Source organism: Nycticebus coucang, chromosome 12 (assembly GCF_027406575.1).
Source record: "Nycticebus coucang isolate mNycCou1 chromosome 12, mNycCou1.pri, whole genome shotgun sequence".
NCBI lineage: Eukaryota > Metazoa > Chordata > Mammalia > Primates > Lorisidae > Nycticebus > Nycticebus coucang.
The window spans coordinates 74,556,965-74,581,603 of NC_069791.1; the positions used below are offsets into that span (position 1 = coordinate 74,556,965).

Consider the following 24,639-nt stretch of genomic DNA (forward strand, 5'->3'; position numbering starts at 1 on the left):
AGGCATGTCTGGGCAAGGGGGTGGGGCTAGGAAGAGATTGTCCTGCCTGGGACCCCTTTGGACCCTGGGCTTCTGCTGAGGCATCAGTGACAGTGTCCTTGGCCTGGAACCAAGAGATACCTAGGAGACTCCATGAGGAGACTCTGAAGGGAGTGTGCTGGTCAGCCTACGTGCACTTAATGAGTATCCACTCCATATCCAACCTAGATTAAGAGACATAGGAGAAGGAACAGCTGAGTGTGAGGAAGGTCTGGGCTATTCTAGCTCCTCTGCCCAAAGTCTGAGTATCCTAGGGCAGATCTCTACCTCTCTGAGATTTAGTTTCCTCATCTGTAAAATGGGGGTGCTAGTAGGACCTACTTTCTGAGACAGTTTTTGTGATTAAATGGCAGGTGGGTGGCGCCAGCAGTGTTCCCTGAGGGCAAGTTAGGAATGCATGTTCATAGGCCCCAGCTGTCTTGCTGAATCTGAAGTTTTAGGGGTGAAGTCCAGCAATCCATTTGGATAAATAGTTCCAATGAGTTCATGTCTTCTCTGTTAAAGTGCTGGGTCCAATGCTGGGTGCATAGTAGGTGCTTGTAAGTTATATCAACTGTTATTATTATTACAAGGAGAAAAACAACACCCCCTTCCATAAGTGTGTGAGCTGACCAAGATTTAGGACTTACACACCTGAAATGAGTGTTCCCACCTGGAAAAGGTGACCTCCAGCATCCTACTTATCCTGCCTGGCATTAGAATAGCAGATTCTGGTGCAGAATGTCCTAGGCCTCTGGCCCGGGAACTTGCTTTGCATTCATGATCACAGGGCCCAGTTCTGGAGTCTGTCTCCCTGCCAGATGAGACTATTACCCTAGAGCCAAAGCCTGTGCACTGGAGCTGGTCCTGGAGAACACCTCTTGGGGCCCAGATGGAACCTATCCCTTTTCTCTTCCTTGTCCAGGACAAAAGCCCATGGGACCTGGTGGGCCTCTCATCCAGAACGTCCATGCCTCCAAGCGCATTCTCTTCTCCATCGTCCACGACAAGTCAGGTAGGACAGTGCCTGTGGCAGCACCCTGCCTGGAGTAGGAGCTGGGGTTGAAGGTGTTGCTCACTGAAATGGAAATTCGTCCTTGCCTGCACTCTCACCCTGAGTGCCAGGACTATGTCTGACCCCCTTCCGGGTCTTTGTGAGAAAAAGGAGGAACAGCTCTGCTCAAGGGGCTGTGAGTAAAACCAGGGTGTAATAGTTATCTACTGCTGTATGATAAATTACTCCCAAATGTAGCTTAAAACAACAAGGATTTACTACCTCAGTATAGGTGGTTGGGAATTTGGGAGCAGCTGATCCAGGCAGCTCTGGCTCAGGGTCTCTCGTGAGTTTGTAGTCAAGATGTCAGCTGGGCCTGTCGTTGTTTGAAGGCTTCACTGGAGCCAGAGAGACTGCTCCCAAGCTCACTTGCGTGGCCTTGACAGGAGGCCTCAGTTCCTCACTGTCCTTTACGGGGCTGCTTGAGCGTCCTCACAGTGTGGCAGCTGGTTTCCTTCAGTGTTGATGGCCTAAGAGAGAGTAAAGAGGAAGCCACGTCTTTGGTGACCCAGCCTCAGAAATTTCTGTTGCTTCTGCTAATATTTTACCCGTTAGAAGCCAGAAACTTGATCCAGCCTATACTCTCACCTATTGAAGGAAGGAATATCAAAAAAATATGTGGATACGGCAGCACCTATGGCTCAGTGAGTAGGGCGCCAGCCCCATATACCCGGCCCCGGCCAAACTGCAACAAAAAAATAGCCGGGCATTATGGCGGGCCCCTGTAGTCCCAGCTGCTCAGGAGGCTGAGGCAAGAGAATCGCCTAAGCCCAAGAGCTCGAGGTTGCTATAAGCTGTGACACCACGGCATTCTACCGAGGGTGACAAAATGAGACTATCTCTAATAAAAAAAAAAATGTGGATAGATTTTAAAAGTTGCACACAGACAGACTGAGAGAAGGAACATTTGGGATTCATTTGTACTAAGAAAGAATGAACTAAGACTTTCCGGTAGTTCTGCTATGTGGAGGTCTCAGCCTCATCTCCGGTAAGAAGTTCTTTAAGAAAACCCAACCCCGGGGTGGGTGCAGTGACTCACAACTGTTATAATCCTAGCATTCTGGGAGACTGAGGCAGGTGGATTGCCTGAGCTCACGAGTTCAAGAGCGAGACCCATGTCTAAAAATAGCTGGGTGTTGTAGTGTGCATCTGTAGTCCCAGCTCTTGGGAGGCTGAGGCAAGAGAACCGCTTAAGCCCAAGAGTTGGAAGTTGCTGTGAGCTGTGAGGCCATAGCGCTCTGCAGAGGGTGACAAAGTGAGACTCTTTCTCAAAAAAAAAAAAAAGAAAGAAAGAAAGAAAACCCAGTCCCCTAGGATCAGAATGGAGGATCCCCTTACACACACACTGTGCCAAACAAGGCTGGGGTAAAATCTAACTGGGTGATCTCATGCAAGATGCTCAGCTTCTCTGACCCTCAGTTTTCCTCTCTGCAAAATGGGAATAACACATATGTTTAAAGATTATAATAAGGGATAAAATAGGATGTATATTATGTATGTATAGTACTTAGCACAAATAAGCACCTAGTAAATAAAGATCTTACTTTTACTAATTATAATGAACCAAATGATTGTTCTTGTTATTAAAATTAAATTGAGGCGGGGCTTTGGTTTTATGGGAAAGGCCAGCAGGGCTGAGAACTTGGGGGAAGCTGACAACCCTAGCACCAGGTGAGACCTGAGATGTATGAGGTGCGTGGGTTAGATCGTTGAGATCCAGACTCAGGCTGTCCTTCCAACCTCCTGCCTGTCTGGGGCAGGATGGGCCTGGGATGGATGGGCTGAGCCTGCATGGCACACGTGGGGGAGGACAGACGGAAACTTTGAGGCAAGAGACGAACAGATGAGGGGTGAGGACTATCAGGACATTCTGGATTTGTGTAGGGTCCGAGGTGGGGTAGAAGAGCTGGGGTTGGTCTCAGGGGCTCTGGAGGAGAAAGCCCAAGGCAGCAGCAGTGGTGGAGGGAGTGTGACCTTCCCAGGGTCCCTGCTTACTTGAGCCTCCTGTGTGTTTTGATAGAGAAGTGGGACGCCTTCATAAAGGAAACCGAGGACATCAACACACTGCGGGAGTGCGTGCAGATCCTGTTTAACAGCAGATATGGTGAGTGGGTGGCGCGGCCGCTGTGTGGCCCCAGCAGCCGTGTGGAGCATCTCATTACGTGGCAATCACTCGTGTTCCCCAACACGACAGCGGGAGCCATATGCTGGCACCCGCGCGCCGTCAACAGTAATGTCATCCGGCACAGGCTCCTCCTGTCTAGGTAGGGGGTGGTTGTGTCAATATTTCCCTTCCAGATTCCTCAGGGGGTGGAACTGATGGCAAAGCCCCAGACCTGGACTCAGCCGTGGGAAGCAGGGCAGGCTGGGGGTAGATTTCCCATGTGGGGGACTGCCTGGAGGGCCTAGAAAAATCTCCGTTGGCCCCCTCAGCACATGCTGTCTCCTGTCTCTGCCAGGCGTGCCCTTTATACCTTTGTGGGGCAAATTGCTAAATGTTCTTTGAGACTCAGCTTGGTAGTCATCTTCTTCAGGAAGCCTTTGGGTCCCCAGCCTGGGTTGGGTGGTCCCATGGTTTTCTCTCCCATGGCTATCTCTTGAGGACCAGGACTCTACCCAGCACCCAGAACAGAGCCAGGCTTAGAGCAGATGCAGGTGGTGTACCTGGGGCCAGCATGGGGCGGGCAGGAGTTTCAGGCCCGGGAGGATGCACAGGCACTGCTGGCTAGAAGGCAGCTCTGGGTCTTGGGTCCCCTGCTGTGCCCTCTCACACCTGTCTTCCTTAGTATCCTGGGTAGTCCTTGCTTCTTGTTCAGTCTTCAGTGGTTGGGCACTGTGTGTCCCTTGTTTGGGTGGGTGACAGTCCCTGGGGAAATGACACAAGTGCCCATAGACTACTCAGGGACCACATAGGTGTGACCTGGCTAATGCCACCTGATTCATGCAGACCCCTGCAGCAGGGATGTTCTCTGCACAATGGGGAGAGAAGAGGATTGTGGGGAGCATGGTGCTGATGGGGACAGAAAGGGGCTCAGTGGCCTCAGAACTCCCTGCATGCTGAGGTGGGAAGAGCAAGCCTGTGTCAGGAGTCAGAGGGCACTGGCCCTCCCACTTCCTAACCGGAGCACAGCTGGCTGGTGGGGCTTTGCCTCCTCCCTGCCCTTTCTTCCTTCTCTCTCCTGCCCTCTTTCATCACCTTGGTCTTCCTCTCCCTCCCTCCCCTCCTCTGAGTTTTCACATAGTCACTGGTCTGTTCACTTACTAGTTGTGCATTTTGAGCCCTTGTTTGTGCCAGGCACTGTAGCAGGTGTGGCTCAGGCCGACTCTGGTCTCAGGATGCTTCAGCAGGTGACGGGAATTGCAAGGTGTAGACAGCATGGTGCACACAGCAGTAAGCAGGAACGTAGAGGGGCTGAGGTCCGGAAGACAGGATAGCTCAGGGGAGATGAGATCTCAGCGGGCCAGGGGAGTCAGGTGGCTTCAGGGAGCAGGTCCCCTCTGGTCTGGACCAGGGTTAGGGAGTTCTGCTGGGCCTTCCATGTAAAGCTCGGGCTGAGTGAGACTCTGGTGGCCTTAGTGAAGACACTGAGGTAGCCTAGGTACCTTTGATGTGGCCACCCTGGCCCACTCACTGTTCCCCTCCTCTCAGCACTGTAAGGGCACCTGCACTCACATCAGGCAGGCATGGGCCAGATGGGCAGTACTGGGAGGGGGTCTGGGGAGGAGCTGGCTCTGGCTGCCCTGGGAAGGTTATGCCCCAGCCAGGAGCCCAGTGGCCTGGGGTAAAGACCTGGGCAGCCCCACTACACTGCAGTTCTCTGGCCTGTGCACACTCTGGACTTTACAGAATACTGAGGCTTTTCTTCATCGAGGATGTCAGCCCTTGGGCCAAATCCAGGGAGTGCTGGGGGTGGTTGAGGATCCCCCCACCAGCTCCCCCCTTGCTCCTCTTCAAGCCAGAGCTCCTTCAGCACTTTGTTGCTCGGGGGAGTTGGAAGCTCCTCCTGAGTACTTGGGGACTCTGTCCATGGGTGGGGACATGGTTTGGTAAGTAAAGGCATCCCATAGATGCTGAGTGAGCAGCCTTTGCTCCCAGCCACATCTTTCCAGCCACCAAATCTGGGAAAGTAGGCTATGATGAGGCAAGGGATATAGATGGGGAAAAAAGCAGAGAAAAAGAAACATCAGAAATCCCAGCCTTCAGGAAGCCTCAAGGACATTGTTACCTGGGAAGACTTTGGAGCTGGTTGGAGGACTAAGCCCACAGCCCCAGCAAACCAGATGAAGTGAAGGAGATGAGTTCATGTGGACTTGTAGGGTTGATCACTCAAGGACTGGGCCTGGGGGTGGGAGTAGGGAGACATGGTTTGACAGCTGTTGAGATTTTAAGAGTTTAATTTGACAACAAGCTAAGTGAGACTTCACAGCAGGATCTGGTTGTCAAAGCTGCCAACGCAGACGTGGGCCACATCAACAGAAAAGCAATGTCAGTGTTACCCATGAACGGCCCACACAGCTCTGTCCTGCCCTAGCCAGGGCGTGGCTGGAGGGGAGTCCAACTCTGGCTTGGGACCTGTAGGAACACAAGCAGAGCATGAGGAACAGCAAGGAGATGTGGGACCTTCAAGAGAGGACAGTGTGACGGTCACATGGGGAGGCGAGAGTGAAGTGGATGCCCAGCATGGCTTGTCCCCTGAGACACCCCCCCCCACACAGGCCTTGGGAAGAATGGGGTCCCATTCAACTTGGGTCAAGCATATTGTAAGTGCTTAGGAAGTATTTGATGAGAAAATGAATGGAAATATGGAGCTGGGGTGTAAGTGAATGGCTGAAATGGCTCAAGATCAGACCTAGTGATCTGCAAGAACAGCACAGGTCCCCAGCTAGGATTCCATCTGTTCTGCTGTTGACAAAGCTGTCAGTTTCTAGCTTGTGTCCTGTTCATGTCACTGGTGAATGAAGGGTGTGCCGAGCCTCTCCCTGGAGGAAAGGATACACCTGTGCACACCTAGGTGTCTGGAGTCGCTCCACCAAGAGCTGACCTTGGCCCTGGACATGTCCTCCAGCTGTTCATTCATTCCTCAGTCATGCTGGAAACATCTACTATGCTCCTGACCCATTTGGATCTCAGGGCCAGGGCAGTAACAAACCCCTTGCTCCCATGGAGCTTCCGTTCCCAACAGTGAACACATGTAGAAGTAAGTGTGGATGGAACATCGAGTAGTGATGAGTAGATGACAGACAAAACTGTTGGGGTGGGGGGGACAGAGAGGCTTTGTGAAGCACGGGAGGTGACAGGAGCAGGGAGGGAGGCAGGAGGGTCTCCAGGAGAGAGGATCTGGGCAGGTGCCCTGAGATGCATGTGCACCTGGTGCGTGGGAAGGCAACAAGGGGGTACCTGAGAATGGGGCAGAGCAACTCAAAAGGTGCAGGGGGCAGATGAGGTCAGAGGTGATGGAGTCACATGGGTCAGACTTAGCCTGAGTGAGATGGGAGCCCATGGACATAGTTGTTTTTTTTGTTTGTTTGTTATAGTCTCAATTTTTTATCCTCGGTGGATTGCTGTGGCATCACAGCTCACAGCAACCTCAAATTCTTGGGCTTTAGCGATTCTCTTGCCTCAGCCTCCCAAGTAGCTAGAACTACAGGCATACACCACAACATCTTTTTTGTTGTAGTTGTCACTGTTGTTTAGCAGGCCCAGGCTGGGTTCAAACCCGCCAGACTTGGTGTATGTGGCCAGCATCCTAACCACTGAGCTACAGGCACTGAGCTGCCCAGCTATTTTTTAGAGATGGGATCTCGCTCTGGCTCAGGCTGGTCTCAAACTCCTGGGCCCAAGCAATCCACCTACCTTGGCCTCCCAGGGTGCTAGGATTACAGGCGTGAGCCACCACACCTGGCCTCCATGGACACTTTTTCAAAGAGAAGTTACATGATTTGATGTTTAAGCAAGGTCCTTCTGGTCACTGCATGGCCAGAGTGGTGTTGGGGTGGTGGGAAGTGATGATGATTGTGGCCTCCCAGGGCCCCCTGTGTCCTGGAGCCTCCATCACGTGCTCAGCCTTGCTGTTGCCCTTCTAGCGGAAGCCTTGGGCCTGGACCACATGGTCCCTGTGCCCTACAGGAAGATTGCCTGTGACCCGGAAGCTGTGGAAATCGTGGGCATCCCAGACAAGATCCCTTTCAAACGCCCCTGCACATACGGGGTCCCCAAGCTGAAGCGGATCCTGGAGGAGCGACACAGCATCCACTTCATCATCAAGAGGTGGGGGTCCCTGCCTGAAGTGCTGGGGTGTCTGGACTGGGCAGGGCCCTGGAGGGGTGGAAATATGGAGCTGGGGTGTAAGTGAATGGCTGAAATGGCTCAAGATCAGACCTGGTGATCTGCAAGAACAGCACAGGTCCCCAGCTAGGATTCCATCTGCTCTGCTGTTGACAAAGCTGTCAGTTTCTAGCTGGTGTCCTGTTCATGACACTGGTGAATGAAGGGTGTGCTTCACAGAGGGATCCTGATAGGCCTGGGAGAGGATTCTGATCCCTTGGGTGGCCTCTTCCTCTCCACCTCTTAAGGATCAAGTGGGAAGGGGAGGCACAGCGCCTGGCCAATCAGGCACTTGGTAAGTCTCCCTCCCTCTAAAGGAGGCCTGAGGTCTTTGGACTTACCTGCTGTTGTCAGGAGTCCCCAGAGCTCAGGCAGGGCTAAGCTGGCCTCCTCTCTTATCTGCTGGGAGCTTGACCACCCCTCCTGTCCTCCCAGGCTACCAGTTTCTCCTGCACACATGTTGGTGGGAGAGGGCAGAGCAGTATGGTCTCCAGGGCACCTGCTGTCATGGCCCATCCCCCAGCCCTGTCTCCCTACCAAGCAAGCACAAGTCCCCAGGCAGTCCCCAGACTTCCTGGCATACTTCCTCCTGGATGTTTAAATAGAGGGGTGGCCAGAGGCCGTGTCATCCAGCCTCTGCCTCCAGGCAGACCTGTGTTGGGCACTTCCCACACATGTGTTTCTGGATGCCCTCCAAGGGCCACTCCCGGCGTGCTCTTTTACTCATGTAGCTGGCTTACTCATTTGTTGCCGCGGGACTGTAAGCAGGCATCGAGGTTGAGGACTGCGCTTTGTTCGTTTCTAAATCTCCAGTGCCTAGAACAATCCCCGGGCTATGGTAGATGCCTAGAATGTGTTTGTGGCATGAATGGATGAATGAGCGAACATGTTCTTATTCAGATTTGGGCTCGTACCTTCAGAGAGCTTTCCCTTAAAACTTAGGAGATAAGCAGGAATGGGAGAGAGAAAAAGGGTGGATCGAGGGAACCAAGCTAATTGGTGCTCTGAGAGAAGGTCCCATTTGTCAGGCCAGAGCTGGGAGGTTGGGAAGAGGCTGCAGGGTGGAAAGTCTGGCAAAGGAATCGGCATGTGCTGGAGCCCCAGATAATCCAGAGGTGAGAGCAGAGCGAGGGGTTGACTCTGAGAGCGTGGGGTAGTCCCACAGCCATGGGATGGACCTCTGCAGGGCTTCTGGAGGTCAGAGCCAGGATCCAGGAGACCCTCTTGTTTGCTGGGGGGAAGAGGGGATCCTAGGAAGAGAGGGCAGGGACAGGAAGCCTGAGGCCATGGTCACCTGGTCTGGCAATGATGGGGCTAGGGCTGGGCCTGTGCTATGGGCAAGAAGGCAGAGGACTGGCACAACTATGTTTGGGGAGATTTGGGGCTGTAATAGGGTTTGCTGTGATGGAATATGGGGAGTGATTGGGGAAATCTTGGAAGCAAGGACCACCCCTGAGTCTGTGCTTATTGATAGGGGTGGGATGGGAGGGATCGCCTTGGATGTGTTGAATGGGAGATGCTCAGGACATGTCAGCAGAGGCTGGGAAGAGATCACAAGGGGCTGGGGCAGGGCAAATATGAGAAGAGAGTCCAGGCCAGACGCCGTGGCTCACACTTGTAATCCTAGCACTCTGGGAGGCTGAGGTGGGAGGATCTCTTGAGCTCAGGAGTTTCAGACCACCTTGATCAAGAGTGAGACCCCGAACTCTACTGAAAAGTAGAAAACAATTATCTGGGCATCATGGTGGGCTCCTGTAGTCCCAGCTACTCGGGAGGCTGAGGCAAGAGGATTGCTTGAACACAGAAGTTTGAGATTGCTGTGAGCTGGGCTGACTCCTGGACACTTTTGCCTGAGGCACCGGAATGACATTCTGTCTCAAAAAAAAAAGAAAAAAGAATAAAAAAGAGCGTCCTGGGCGGCGCCTGTGGCTCAGTGAGTAGGGCGCCGGCCCCATATGCCAAGGGTGGCGGGTTTAAACCCAGCCCCGGCTAAACTGCAACCAAAAAATAGCCGGGCGTTGTGGCGGGCGCCTGTGGTCCCAGCTGCTCAGGAGGCTGAGGCAAGAGAATCGCGTAAGCCCAAGAGTTAGAGGTTGCTGTGAGCCGTGTGACGCCACGGCACTCTACCAAGGGCAGTACAGTGAGACTCTGTCTCTAGGGAAAAAAAAAGAGAGTCCTGGGCAGTGCCCGTGGCTCAAAGGAGTAGGGCGCCGGCCCCATATGCCGGAGGCAGCAGGTTCAAACCCAGTCCCGGCCAAAAACTGCAAAAAAAAAAAGAGAGAGAGAGTCCTGACAGACCCCGGGGATCTTCACATTAGAGGTTGGGGAAAGGAAGCTAAGAAGGGGTATCAGGAGGAGGGAGGAAAGCCAAGGAGGGAGACTGTTCTGCAAGTCAGCCCTGACCATGTGGGTCTTCCTCAGAATCCTTCTCTAGCCCTCAAGATAAAGCATACTCTCTCAGCCTGCCCACAGCCCCCCTGCCAACCTTAGTGCCCACTCTCCCTCCCGCCCAGGATCAAGTACACCCTTAGGTGGCTGTCTCTGAACATGAGCTGCTTCACCTGCCTCCTCTAAGCCTTGCTGAAGCCTCCCCCTCAGTCTGCAGCTTTCTCCTACCCGCCCTCCCACCTGTCTTCGTCTTTCAGGACTTGCTTTCCTCTGCCTCTAAAAGCTGTCCCCTGTCTTCATTCGGAAAGAATGTTACCCTCCAGCAGCAAGTGATTTCTCCCTGGCTTACTGCACCCCCAACCTGCCCCCATGTAGGAGTGGGACCTCATCTGGCTTCCTCTTGTATCCTTATTTCTCTTACTTGGGGCCCCACTTGATAAATGATCCTGGAGATGAATTGAAATCCATCACCTTTCAGTTGGGCAGTGCTTACTTATGTCTAGCTTAAATCTTTCTTGCTACTAAGTCCTTTTCCTGCTATTAAGTCCTTCACTTGGCTCCTGGCAGGTGGGTAGGGGGGAAAAAAGCAGCAAGGGCACCCTTGTGTCCCCTTACAGACCTGAGCACAGTGTTAGGCCCTCACTGTGGGTGATTTTGCATTCCCTGTTCTTCAGTTCAAGCTGTAGCCCTCTTCATTCTTCACCAGTATTTGCCACACACCTGCAGCCCTGCCCCTCACTGGGCTCTGCCGAGGATGTCACTAAATAGCAGGTCCTGTCACAGTGGGTGGCCTTCTAGAGGGCACATCAAAACACATTCCCAGGTGTACAGGACTCAGCAGCGGCAGTCTGAGCGGCAGGTCTGTGAGGCTTCGTGGAGGAGGCTTTGGCATCAGGTGGACCAATTTCAAAGCTACTCACTTGCAGTGTGATGACCCTGGCCAAGAAGCTTCTCTTCTGCACCTTAGTTTCCTCATCTGTAAAAACAGGGGCAGCAATGCCCCCTTCCCAGGTTTTTCCAACATAAAGTCAGGATGTGGACATAACAGGCTGCCATGTAGCAGCTGTTCTGCTGTTCCGTCGCATGAGTCCTCTTCCTCACCACACTTTCCTGGGGAGTGACAGCACAGCTGAGTGCATGGGCACGGATGGCCTTCCCCTCGGCCAGCTGTGTGTCCTAGGGCAAGTTACTTAACTGCTTGGTGTCCCACTTATATAAAACATGCCTGATAACTATCTCATATCATAGTATTGATTGGAGATTAAATGACCAGACACTGGTGAGGTGCTTGAACAGTAGCTGCTCCAGTTTGAGGCCTCAGTGCAGTTTTCTCTGTTGTACTCCCTAGACTCTTTGGTCCAGCTTTTGAGATTGTCCTGGCAGACGTGGGTCAGGAGAGAAGAGGGCTGAAGGTGGAGCCTGGCCCTCTTCTGTGGAAGCCTGTCTAGTTTAAGGTGGAGCCTGTCTGTGGCTATGCGAGGTTGGGAGGTCAGGGTGCTCTCAACCAGGCCTGTGGGTTTTGTTACTGGTGGTACAGGGTCCTCCTCACGCCAACTCATGCCAAGGTCTGGCCTCAAGATCTTCAGGCCCATGTTCCTACCGGGATGTGGCACAAGCCTCGAGGATCTGAGTTCACCCCTTGGGGCAGAACTTAAGTGGAGAAAGTATCTAGAGAGGATTCTAGAACTCAAGACTGCTTGGAGGCTTGACAATCAGTGCACGTCAGGTCTTCCAGTCTGGCACCCCGTGAGGGCATCTGATGTTCTCTCCAGCATCTGACCCCTATCCCCTTCTCCACTGAGAGACCAGTATAAGCCTCTAATGCTATGTTGACACCCTGGCTCCTGCTTTCCAATAAATATATAACTCCATAGGTAATAAAAAACCAGATGCCAGCAGCCTGTCCATGGAAGGGTCTCAGGCTGAGTGTGCAGGCCTGAGAAAGGAAGCCGTCCACCCCAGAAGTACTCCTTCAGGCTGCTTCTCAGCCTGTGAGATCCAGATGTGTGTGGGCCTCCAGGAGCAGCAGGGGACTGGGGTTTTGAGGCTCATACCTGGCGATCCAGGCTCTGTTTCCTGGGACCGACTTTTTTGACTCTGCTGGAGTATCCTGCTAGGCCCTCTGGGCATTGTTGGGTGTGTGGACTCAGATACCCCTTCATTCCTTCTGTGTAACCTCTAGAGACTGAGTTTAGTGACAAAAGCCCCATCCTCTTGTCAAACCACTCCATGGCGCAAGGACTGTACTGAAGCCCCCAGCCAGCTGCCGGAGACTCTCAACCCACTGGAAACCACCCCAGTGGAGCTGAGGATAGGACAGAAAGAAGCCAGCCCTGGAGGCCACCCCTGCTGACCTTTGCTCAAGCCTCAGCTTCCTTGCTAGAACTTCTAGCTGCCTCCCCTACAGTCCATCCCTCAATGGTCTGACTGTGTCACACTCATCGAGCACCCGGGTACCCCTAGGGTAGAGACCAGGGGCCTGAGCACAGCACTGAAGGCTGTGTGCCTCACCTCCCCCAGCCTCCTCTGTGCCTCAGCTTGTCATTCCCTCCTCCATGAAGGGTTGGCCACCCTACTTGGGCCCCGGGTCTGAAGCGTCGCCCACGTCACCCTGCCTGGCTATTTGCTATGCCTTTTGCTGTGACACAGGAGGTTTTGGGTGAAGCTCCTGGAATAGATGAATGAGTCATTCATAGTTGGGTGCTGATAGGGAAGGGGCTTGAGTTGTTCACCTGGGGCTGGAAGAGGCCCCCAGGGTGTCATGAACAGGTTGGATGCTCTAGGACCCTCGGGGACTGGCCTATGCTTTCCCTGGCTGTCAGGAAACAATTAGAATGTTCTGTTGTTCTTGACTATGGCATCTCCTGTAGCTGTATCTGCATGGGGAACTTAGGTCACCGAAGGGGCTTTGGAGGTACCTCCCTGAGCCCCTGGAGAGCCCCAGAGCCTACATATTCTCACATTCATCTCTTTTCTCCCCAGGATGTTTGATGAGCGAATTTTCACAGGTATGTGGGTACTATCTCTGAAACCTCCAAGTTAATATCCTGACAGTCCCTGAGCTGTCATCACATTAGACCCAGTTCTCTTGAGTCCCTCCCCTGGGGCTGGGAAGGAGTCTGGGCTGTGGCTTTATGTCCTGACATAGACATGGCCCTGGTCTCCAAGGTACTGACAGACTATTGGGCATGGGATACCCCAATAGGGAATAATAAAGCTAAGGTTTGCTGAACACTAACTGTACTAGCTTCTCTTCTAAGCTGTTGGCACATATTATTGTTATTTAATTTAATTCTGGGCATTGTTAGGAAAAGGAGGAACTGAAGCCCCCTGGTGAACTGTGGCCTCTGGCCACTCCCAGGCAGTGCGGCTACAGAGCCTGTGCTTATGACTTGTGGGCAGCACCTTGAGTGGAAGAGAAGGGCTCTATCTGGGGCAGCAGGGGCAGCTTGCTCTAGGATCTCAGGGTGTGATGGACCTAGGTCCCAGTTCTGGTCCCACTTCTCACCAGCTTTGTGACCTTGGGCAAGGTCTTATGGGCCTCAGTTTCCACATCTGTGCAATGGAAGGATTAAAGCTCTTTCTTCTGGGTTCCTGGCATAATAAAGTGAGAGACTCGTCCCAAGGTGTAGCCTCAGGGGAGCCTGGCTTCTTCCAGAGGGCTGACTCAACCCTAGCACTAGCCTGATGGCAGCACAGCCACTCTGGCTTTGGCCTCTCCCTCTTCCTGCCCTGTCCTCCCAGATCTCTGGCTTCTATTGCCACTAGGGCCACTATTCCTTCTTCCCAGGGAGGCGTCTCCCCAGGATCCACTCTTGGCTGTTGTCTGGACACGGAGCCTACAGGGAGAGGCAGAGCCAGACCCCACCCCCACGGTGCCCTCAGGAGACTGACATGGAGGCCCTTTCCCAGGTGCCCTGAAGGCAAGAGGAGGTTAGAGGGCCTTTGTCGTGACCTCCCTGACTTTCCACACAGGGAACAAGTTTACCAAAGACCCCATGAAGCTGGAGCCAGCCAGCCCGCCAGAGGATACCTCTGTGGAGGTCTCTCGGGCCACCATTCTCGACCTGGCTGGGAATGCTCGGTAAGGCCCCAGCCAGCTCCCCACCCACAGCCACCCTATCTCCTGGCTGGACCTGTGTTACTATGGGGAGAAAGGGGGCCTAGGGCAGCTGCCACCATCCGACACCCTCTTTGGTACATTGGGCATCACACACAGACACCCGTATATACCCACTGCAGGCCAGGGAGAATCAGAGTGCAAGGGAGAACAAAACAGCACAACCTACTCCTTATACCCAGACAGCCCTCATTCATCAGGACCTAGCCAATGTCCCCTCTCTCAGAAACCTCTAAATGCCTGCACTCAGTCAGGTATCTGCCCTGGGTGCTCACCAGGCCCTACACCTAGCACACAGCCTGCTCATTGGCCAGCAGTTTGCCCTACCCAGGCTATGAGCTCCTGGGAACCAGAGAGGGGACATTTATCCCAGAATCCCCAAGACCTAACCAGCTCTCCTTCTGCAGTGCTATGGGAAAGATGGAACTGACTCATCTGTCCAGTGGTCCTGCCCACCTTCCTTCCCTAGTCCCTCTCCAGACTGCCTTACCCCTTCCTGGCTGGCATCCCCTCAGCTCTTTACCCCTGCAACAAGCAATGACCAAATCTACTACGCTAAGCACAGGGCCTCAGAGCTGTCAGCTGGTTGGGCGAGTGGACACCCAGACACTTCACCCCAGGGCAGGGAGCAGGAGCTTGGTTCAGGCAGCGCCAGGGACTATAGTCCCTGAAGTTAGGACACTAGAAATTTTGCTGGTAGGGTTGAGGGACACCATCCTATGGGCACTGTGGGAACGGAGTGATGTTTCAGGGGTGTGTATGCTTTGGCACCTGCTTGGGGCCCCTCACTGCCTGGAGGGGCAGAGCTGAGGCAGGGCAGCCCTTGACAAGGCTAATGCCATGTCGTTTCATGGCTTCCCTTCACAGGTCAGACAAGGGCAGCAGCATCTCTGAAGAATGCGGGCCAGGTAAGGAGGAGCAGGAACCACTGTGTGTGTCACGGGGCTGGGGGGGTTGAGAGGGTGGCCACCAGCCCCACTCTGCAGCCTTGGGGAGGAGCCTAGGGTACTAATGAGTCTCCTCTGCCCACTCCTGTCCCCAAGGCCTCACACCACCAAGGTGCAAGGCATGCTGGGAGCTTACTGGGGGGACAAGGAGAGATGGGGTGGGAGGGTGGCAACCCAGGTCTTGACATCACCACTGCCTCCTCTCTGTGGGTCTGTCTCTAGGCCTGGCCTGAGAACCCACCTGACTTCCATTCCTGGTCTGAGTAGGAGCCAGAGGGCTGACATGACTTTTCCTAGGGGCTCACTAACAAGTTACAGGCACAAAAATGTTCTGAAATGACCTACTGGGCTCAGCCAAGCTTATGCCAGACCTGACTTGGATCCCTTCTTTCCTCCTCACAGGAACCTCTGGGGAGCTAAGCGGGCTGAGGCCGATCAAAATTGAGCCAGAAGATCTAGATATCATTCAGGTCACTGTCCCAGGTAAGAGGCAGGAGCCTGAAGGGCTGTCTCCTATGGGAATCAAGTGACTTGTGAAGCAAGGCTCCTGGGCTGGCTGGAACCAGGACGTCCCATTAGCCTCCCAAGGGCCTGGCCCTCCAAGAAGGGGTCTCGGGGCATTGTTTCTCTAGGTAATTGAGAGCAATGAGGATATTGAGTGTCCACCTGTGCCTTCCCTCTGTGTTAGGAAGTACTCTCAGCTCTCACCTTCTAGAAGGTTCCCCAACCTTAACCTCTCTGTCCTGTCTTCTCTGGGGTTTGCAAGGCTTGAGAGGGAAGAAAAAGGCATGGAAGGGGAGGCCATAAGTTCGACCCCAGACTCAGACCCCCCAGCCCCTTGCCAGGTTTTCCACACCTATGGGGGATGTGTTTGACTTGTGGAAGCTCAGGATGGGGTGACTGCTGGGAGCCCACAGGACTCCACATCCACCCTCCTAGCATACCAGAGTGTGGCTTCCTTAAGGATCCTGGTCTATCAGGAGCGGGGAGGCCCTTGAGGGACTGTGATAGGGGTAGGACAAGCAGAAGATGTCCTTGTCATTTGGAGTTTTGTCTCCAGACCCTTCACCAACCTCTGAGGAAATGACAGACTGGATGCCTGGGTACCTACCGTCGGAGGATTCTGGTTATGGGATGGAAATGCTAACTGGTAAGAAATGGCCCAGGACTGGTGGTGCTGGGGACCCACCTCCCTGGGGAGCATCAGGGAGGGGTGAGCCAGGAAGCCGCCAAGCTTTTCTTGGTACTGACCTCCTGTTATAGAGGAAACCTAATATGTGCCGGACTCCTTTGCCCAGGCTGGGTTCCTTCCAGAAAACTTGAAGACTCTATTAATAACTGTTACTACAGCTTCACCAAGAGCTGCTATTTGGATTAATTTGTTCATTTATTCAACAACTATTTATTGAGTACCTACTGTGTATCAGGTTCTATGTAAGGTGCTGGGGACAAAGCCATGAACCAAACAGAAGTCCCTGCCCTCATGGGGCTGAGATCCCCATGTGGAGAGACAGACAGTAAGTAAATAAATAAGGTAGAAAGTTAGATGGTGGCAAGTGCTGTTGTGAGCACAAAGCCAGGAAGAGAAGTGTTGGGGGCATGGGGTGGGTGGTTAGGATGAGGGTGGTGGAAGACCTCACTAAGAAAGTGACAGTGGAGCAAAGACTTGAAGGAGGGCAACATGGGTATCAGGAAAGAGGTTTCCAGCGGGAGCAGTGAGTGCAAAGGCCCTGAGGTCACCCATGCCCCACATGTCCAAGGAGAAACAAGAGCTGAGTTTAGGGGGCAGGTGAGGTCACAGAAGTGGTGGGATGGGTCTTTTAGGGGAAAGGTATCAAAGAAAGGACTGGGTACATGACAGAGGAGATGGGGACCCACTGGGGCTAACGTGGGGCATTTTAGCAGGGTTTCCTCTAGCTATAGGGTTGCAAGTAGACTACAGAGGGAGGAGGACAGAGATTCAGAAACAGACTCTTAGAATAGTCTAGGCAAGAGGAATACTTGAGCAGGTAAGTAGCAGTGGGGAGGGTGTTCCATTTGTGGGGGGGGGTTTACTTTGGAAATGTTCAAATATATACAAAATTGAAAAGACTAGTCCTAATGCATTTCATGTACCCAATTCCCAGCTCCAACGATTATCAGCAGGTGTTACTGTAGATAATAAAAAGAGTTATAGGTATTTAAAGTTTATAAAAACTAAACCATGTCAGGCACAGTGGCTCACACCTTTTATCCTAGCACTCTGGGAAGCTGAGGTGGATAGATTGCTTGAGCTCAGGAGTTCGAGACCAGACTGAGCAAGAGTGAAACCAAGCCAGGTGATGTGGCCTGTAATACTGGGAGGCAAGAGGATCTTTTGAGCCCAAGAGTTTGAGGTTGCTGAGAGGTGTGACACCACGGCACTCTACCTAGGGCAACAGAGTGAGAACTCTGTCTCTAAATAAATAAAAAATAAACAAACAAAAATGTGAATCATTTTAAAGAAAAGTGGTATGTAAATGATAGTACAGAAGGTTCATGACTATAGCAGAAGATGCTATTAGAACTCAAATGAACCCAGGTTTGGAAAGCTGTGTCACAGGAGAGATGTAGCCAGATGAGTGCTGGTGTTTATTTCCCTTGTGTACAACAAGGTCCTGTTGGAACCTTGTGGGTTTGTGGGGTGGGGAGGGCATGAGGGTACCATGTGGAAGGAAGTAGGCTGCATTTAAATGAACAAAGAGTACGAAGAGTTCTGCAAGACACAGGATTTGGCGGAATGAAGCGAGTGGAGAAGGCTGTAGACAGGATAGTGCTTAGCTAAATCTACAAACACGCAAACAGTATTGTGTGGTGCTAGAGAAGTGGACTTGTAGAATATACACATAAAACACATGTAGTGTTTTCTCCTGAGGAAGGAGGAAAGGGAAGAAAACAGAAACCCAACAGAGAAGACTCTGACTTTGTAATGTTTTATGGAAAAAAAAGAAGGTACAAATATGACCAAATGCCAGCCCATCTTCATTCTGGGTGGTGTGTACATGGGTATTTGTTACAATATTTGATACGCTTTTCTGCATTTTTAAAATTTCTTCTGTGCCAAAAATAAACAAATGACTGGAAACATGTCTAAGATTTCCTGTAAGCCCAGGGGGGTGGCGCCCTGTTAATTGTGACAGAATCAAGGCAGACCATCTCTGTGCCTCATTTGCCTTCATCTTCTCTATCAGGGAGAATGTTCTAGAGACAGGAATAAGGAAGACACAGGAGTCTCAAGTTCAGTTAGGAGAGACAAAGGGTCTGTAGGGGAAGGCACAAGCTAGGAGACACAAGCTGGGCTCATGCTTTGGGCTCTCCGGCTTCATGGGTTGAGTCTCAGGCCACGGTATTTGAGAAGTCAGGGCAGAAGGAAGACAGGGCGACTGGAGCCAGACTGCAGACGCCAATCATAAGCACGTAGACTATGTGAGCCAGTCTCAGCGTGGCCTGGAACAGATTTCAGTGAGCAGTTAGAAGGGACCCAGTGTGAGGTCATTCATTAGGAGTGAGTTGACTCTTAGGACCACCGCTGGAGAAGCTGGCCTGCAGGTGGATCCCAGCCTCCAGCTGGGGAAGGCATCCTGTGGTGCCCTGCTGGGATCTTTTGTCAGACAGCAGTCAGTTCATTAGATAAAGGTGCATAAGGCAGCCAGGTTATGTAATTTGCAGATGCCCCAGGAAGGAGTGAGCAGTCCACCCCAAAATGATGTTCCTGTGGCCTAGGCTGAAATCCATGAGAAAAAGACACTCCTAAAGGACTTGTGTGTCAGGTTCTATTCCCTGTGCAATGTATGAGACGTTTATCGGGGGCTGCCTTTGAGATCAACTCTCTTGTAAGGTAGGGACAGAGGGAGAAGCTGAGCCTTGAGGTAGCCCCCATCGACAGCCTCCACCAACCCTGTAGGGGATCTAGAGCCAGAATGGCAGCCCCTTAGCTCTGTTCCAAGATGCACTGGGATTTCCTAACCTTTAGACCCCCACCTCAGGTACTCATGGATGCAGCCTTTCTGGAAGGGTGTGTCTTTGGCCAGGGTGGCTCTCTGCAAGAGGGGCATCCTTGAAGGAGTGACTTCTAAGGGCTATCTCTTGACTGTCCTCCCGATGCTGGGCAACAAGTTCTTCCTTGAACAGGCATCTGGGTGATGCATCCCAGCATCTGCCACCATGCAAATGGCTAGAAGCCAGGAAAAAAAAAGGGAGACAGGAAGTAAACACACACGCTGCTACGGAGAAGTGAGGGTTGGGCAGAGGCCATCTCTTTCACGTCTTTCAACTGGACAGAACTTTTGTTGAACGTATTGAGACATAGGTACTTGAACAGTACTGGTAAGAATGCACATTGGCAAATTACATTTTAAGGCACATTGTCAGCTTGAAGAGCCATAAAAATGAGCACCCCTTGGTGGCTCCAGGAATCCAGTCCTAGGAAATTGTCTGACATATGGACAGTGGTTTCTGCACAGAGGTGTTTGTGTCAATGTTAATGATGACAGTGACAAATTGGAAAGAGCCTGTCCAACTGTCCAAAGACCATTAACAAAATCCTCCTAGTGGGCTGTTACACAGCCATTAAAAACAGGCATGGAGGAACAGAGAGATGCATGTAACATTACACGCATACGTGGACGCTTACAAGGTAACGTTAAGCAAAAGATGAAAAATTGATCATACTCTGCTTACCACTATGTAGCAAATGTAATCATTGAGGGCTGGGGAACAAGGGTACACCAAAACAGCTATGTTGGGTAAAATGATCTGTCTTTTTCGTTTCCTAAGTCAGTAATGATTGCACTTTTAATACTTCGGGGAAAAAAAAAATATATATATATATATATATATAATTTGTCCAGGCACAAGCTGGGCATGACCAGACTTGATAGCAGGTGGGGTCAACTATCTAGAGCGTTTGACCACAGGCTCAGGATGAGCTGGCGGCATGGCATGGTGGCTGAGAGATTGATTACAAGGCGCCTGCTGTGTTCACAAGGGTGTCAGAGAGCACCATGGAGATCTCCAGCCCGGTACTCATAGCTGGAGGCTGTGTGGCAGTGTGGGGCCTTGGGGCCCATGGATGAGCAGGGCGCCCTCTCTCTTGGGAAGGCCCCTCTTCTTGGTTTGACAAAGCAGAAAATAGGCTCAGCCTTGGGCTAGAACTCAGCTGTACTGATTCTCCATCCTGAGTTCTTTTCACAGCTCCCCACTCAAAACTGATGGATTATGAAAATTTTGAGATTTTCAGGACCAGCATGGATGAGGGGGTTGTGTGTGTGTGCTTTCCCTGTTTACACACAAAAACTGTAAAACAGTTGAATGGCACAGAGCTGTGTGACATGCCCGGAAATGCTCCCTTTGTGCCCTCTTTGGACAAGCGCTAGTATGTCTTCTCTGGGGCATGTGTTTTTCCTATACATGTGCTAACTCACTTCACTGTTTTGTAAAATGTGCCCTGTGTTCTCACAGGGTAGCCTGGCAGTCATTGTGTCAGCATGGGGCTGGTCATTTCTGGAGGTTATTCCCAGCTAATTCCTCACCGTTGAAACCAGTGGAACAAGGAACACGTGGATGTGCTTGCTCAGGGTAGAGGGTCTAGTCCTGCAGGCCTGGGTGGGGAGCCTGACAAGTTTAGAATTTGGGCCCCCAAAGGGCACAGGTCGCCTCCTGCTGCCTTTGAAAAGACCCCCAGGAGGGCAGCGCCTGTGGCTCAAGGAGTAGGGCGCTGGTCCCATATGCCGGAGGTGGCGGGTTCAAACCCAGCCCCAGCCAAAAACCACAAAAAAAAAAAAAAAGAAAGAAAGAAAGAAAAGACCCCCAGGAGTGGACTTGGCCAGCTTGTTTCAGGGGCCTGACAACATGGCTGGCCAGAAGCCCCTTCTTAGATGGACCCACCCACCTGCAGGTGGCTGGGTCTGTATATCCCCTGCCTGGCTCTCCCTGGGTGGTCACTGCTGCCTGGGGAGGTGCCTCTGCTCAGAGTAGGGGTAGACTCCCGGCCATGTGTCCCCTGTCCTATCCCGCACAGGCCACCTGGTGGAACGTGTGGGCAGCTTCCTTCACCATGAGACACACAGCTACCTGTGACTGCTCATCAAGTACCCTGACCCAGGCAACGCCCTCCCTGCCATCCTGCCAGTGCCTTCCGTGCCCCCTTTTCCTCTCTGCTCCTATCTAGAAATGGCAGAAATATAGCTCATTTGTTTAGGATCTGTGAGAACCTGACCTTCAGACAAAGGCTTTGGGTGCATCCACTTATTTGGGAGATCCCAGGGAACACCACCAGGGGTGGGAAGTGGTCCTGGGACCATGAGGGATGTCATCATGCTGGTCACCACTGTGGGCAGCTGAGCCAGCTGGGGAGCCATCAGTCTGTACGGATCATCAGAGTGAAGGCAAGGAGGGAGCTGGGCTTGGGTCTGCCAATCCACTTTTGTTGCAGTGCTTACGGCCGGAGCAAATCCTTCAGGCAGGTTCACACGGACACGGCACCCACTACCTGAGACGTGCCCATTTTCCCAGGAAGGTTGAGGCCTGACACTGGGGGCTGGCCCTCCACTTCTTTGTGCTGGTGTTGAGCATATATGAAGCCCTGTAGCACCTTCCAGCTCATTCTGAGCTGAGCCTCAGGGAACTGTCTGACCTCCCAGGCATGGACTCATTTTCCCTCAATCCAGCCTGAACAAGCCTGGCCCACAGACCAGGTATCCCAAGATCAACCCCTTCCTCTGATGCAAGCTCCCATCTGGGACTGAACCCAGTGCCCTGTGGCAGTTGTTCGCAGGTTCTCTGCATGAGCTGGCAGCTGGGCAGGCCTGGGTCCAGCCTGCTCTACCACTGAGCTGCCCAGCCACAGGCTGTGGGCTGAAACAGAGCCATTTAAGGGTCTGTCCTGTGTGTGTTAGCAGCTGTCAATACAACACTACAGGGAGCTTCCAAGGTCACTCCCAGCCTACTGTTGCAGATGTTGAAAACCCCTCGATGCCTTCTTCCAGCCCCAGAACAACACCACTCAGCCCACCACAGTTGGGCCATTCTTCACTGGCTCCATCACTCTCTGACTTGTGCTTCGTCCTCCAATCCAAACTCACCTTCCCTGAATTTAGCCCCCCCCCATTCCCCTCCTACCCCACCCCTTTTCCTGGATGCTGATATGTAACCCAGTATTTCCTTCCTCAGTCTCCCAAGGCATGCAGGGAACCCCATCCCACCCCTGTCCAGCCCTGGCACCTCCCTCCCCAGGTGTTCACTGTGCCATCCTTCACTGTCTGGGAACAATTTTGGGTCCCAGCCAGAGACAATGCCATTGTGACAGAGAGGCTCTGCCCACCTGCTCTGGAATGCTTCTGTGACCCCCAGCTGCCTCTCCCTGTGTCCTCTATCTGTTTCATGGCATCACCACTATCTGGCATCATGTGTTATAACTGGCATCACACTGGGAGGACAGAACTGTGTCTTGTTCCCACGTGTCTTCAACGTCTAGAGCAGCCTAGCTTGGGATTGGCCCCTTGGGAGTGCATATCCAAATCTTACCAGCCTATTCTGCATGCAGAGGCCTGAGCAGGCACCTCAATGGAATTGAGGTCCCTGATCCCATCTGGGGGGGGAGCCATGATGTGCTCCAGAATTGAGGACTGCCAGCCTGCTGTCCCCCCCTACCTGATCTGGTTGACTTTGGGAATGTAGGGCCCAGAACCTAATGAATGTGGCTTCCCAGCATCCTCTGTTCTCTTATAGACAAAAGCCCCAGCGAGAACTCGAGGCCAGAAGAGAGGCCTGTGGAGGGTGAGGCCCTGTCAACCTCCCACATTCCACCCCCACCCCATCCCTGCCTTGGCTTCCCTTCCTTCTCTCCACCCCATCTCTCTCCAACACCCTGGTTTGTGGGCGGGAGTCCTGTGGGGTGCCTGGGGTGGGAGGAGATTATAGACCTGTCTTTTAGAACTGGGAGGTATCTCCTTAAGAGGTGTGGCGTCCTCCCTCTAGCAAGGGACCTTACAAGACTTTGTTTGCAGCTTGTTTTTATACATACCCTACTGCCTTCTATAAAGATTTGAAGACTGGGATCTGAGCCTAGTCTTTGGAGTAGAATTGAAGCCTGAAAGCACAAAATTGGCTTTATGTCCTACAGACATACTCATTCTTAGAAACACTGTTTGTGGCTGGGCGTGGTGGCTCACGCCTATAATTTCAGCACTCTGGAGGCTGAGGCAGGTGGATTGCCTGAGCTTACTGGTTTGAGACCAGCCTGAGCAAGAGTGAGACCCTGTCTCTAAAAATAGTTGGGCATTGTGGCAGGCACCTATAGCTACTTGGGAGGCTGAGGCCAGAGAAACATTTGAGCCCAAGAGTTGAAGGTTGTTATGAGCTATGATGCCATGGTACTCTACCAAGGGTGACAAAGTGAGACTGTCTCAAAAAAAGAAAAAAAAAGAAAACACTGCTTATTCCCTTCCTTCTAAGAGTACAACAGAAATAGGATAGGAAGGGACACCAAGGTGAGAGTGGGTCTATTCCATCTCTGGAGTATCTACCCCTGGAATAGAATGAGTGGGTATCAGAGGAGAAAATTGTCACTTCCCAAAACCAGCCTGGCAAGGAGAACAGTGTCTGCTAAAGTTCAGTGGACTTTACAGAAGTCCACTGCCATCTGGTGGCAGTGTACTCAATTTGCAGGTTTAGTATCCACCTACTAGTTAAGTCATACTGACGGAGCTGGTCTAGAGAGTGACACCCAGAAAGACCATCATTCTTAGACCATAAAGCCTTCCAAATTTCGGGGCGGCACCGGTGGCTCAAAGGGGTAGGGTGCCAACCCCATATGCCAGAGGTGGTGGGTTCAAACCCAGCCCTGGCCAAAAAAAAAAGCCTTCCAAATCTCCATCAAAGCTGGTGAAAACCTAGACCTGATTTCACAAACAGGTATTGTGAACCTGTCCAGGGGGACTGTTTCTGAGGAAATAGGTTACCCTCCAACCCCAGCCTTCCCCCTTCCAGGGTCCAACCATGGGGGTCATTCTTGGTGGCAGCTAAGCTGGGACATGAGGTGAAAAGCTGCCACCTGAAAGGACCAACAAGCCGCCTTTCGTTTTCCAGACAGCCATGGTGACGTGATTCGGCCCCTTCGGAAGCAGGTGGAGCTGCTCTTCAACACAAGATACGGTGAGCAAGGAGCAGAACAGGACCTGGGGGCATCCGTCCCTCCTTGTAGCTCCCCTGTTTCCAGAAGGACTTTGAGCCCACAGTCCCCATCCCAGCTGCTTCCTGGAACATGGTGGGCAGGAGGAAAGGGCTGCTGCCCAGCCATGCGTCACTTCAGGGTCTCACAGAGAGAAGCAGTGCCTGAGAATTTCACCCTTCTGAGATGCTGTGTCCTGGTCTCCTGGTTGGTACACTCACATTCAGACTCACTCAATGTGGAGAGGCTGCCCTCTGTCCTCACTGACAGACACCTTCACCCAGGGTCCCCAGGAGGACTAGTGTAAGGATTTTGCTACTCTAGAGTCCAGGAAAGAGGACAAAAGACAGGGAAGAAAAAGCCCCTGTGGTTTGCCAGGCATGACACTGGACACTTCACACATGCTCTCTCATTCTATCCTCACAAAATCCCCATGTGCTAAGACCCATTTTGTAGATGAGGAAAAATGAGGCCTGGTGAAGGGTTGGAGCTTGTCCAGGGTGCCACAACACTGAGCCGCAGAGCCTAGGCTGAACCTCTGATCTGGCTTGTTCTCAAGGCGTGGTGTTGGGCCACACCAGGGTTTGGGGTTGTTTATGG

General features: G+C 52.4%; 1 protein-coding gene and 1 long non-coding RNA gene across 9 annotated transcripts in view; one reads left to right on the top strand and one right to left on the bottom strand.

Moving 5' to 3' along the window:
• Positions 1 to 24,639, top strand: part of GTF2IRD1 (GTF2I repeat domain containing 1) — a 123,801-nt gene that overhangs the window by 47,645 nt on the left and 51,517 nt on the right. For 4 of the 5 annotated variants that reach the window (XM_053555797.1, XM_053555801.1, XM_053555802.1 and 1 more), the window contains 10 exons: positions 944 to 1,033; positions 3,093 to 3,176; positions 7,157 to 7,340; positions 12,768 to 12,793; positions 13,761 to 13,869; positions 14,773 to 14,813; positions 15,255 to 15,335; positions 15,913 to 16,002; positions 22,599 to 22,646; positions 23,958 to 24,023. In XM_053555797.1, the coding sequence (XP_053411772.1) occupies positions 944 to 1,033; positions 3,093 to 3,176; positions 7,157 to 7,340; positions 12,768 to 12,793; positions 13,761 to 13,869; positions 14,773 to 14,813; positions 15,255 to 15,335; positions 15,913 to 16,002; positions 22,599 to 22,646; positions 23,958 to 24,023 (819 nt within the window). The remainder of the gene's footprint in view (positions 1 to 943; positions 1,034 to 3,092; positions 3,177 to 7,156; positions 7,341 to 12,767; positions 12,794 to 13,760; positions 13,870 to 14,772; positions 14,814 to 15,254; positions 15,336 to 15,912; positions 16,003 to 22,598; positions 22,647 to 23,957; positions 24,024 to 24,639) is intronic. The other variant, XM_053555799.1, reaches the window with a different exon arrangement.
• On the bottom strand, positions 1,040 to 10,865 carry LOC128561493 (uncharacterized). 4 transcript variants are annotated; one of them, XR_008373268.1, is made up of 6 exons: positions 10,706 to 10,865; positions 10,429 to 10,579; positions 4,335 to 5,645; positions 3,737 to 3,938; positions 3,068 to 3,157; positions 1,040 to 1,542 (listed from the first exon to the last, which is right to left on the bottom strand). It is a non-coding gene; the product is annotated as an uncharacterized LOC128561493 (long non-coding RNA). The 4 variants fall into 4 exon arrangements; XR_008373269.1 differs by having other exon boundaries at positions 1,040 to 1,206; positions 1,295 to 1,542; positions 10,429 to 10,865; XR_008373267.1 differs by having other exon boundaries at positions 10,429 to 10,865.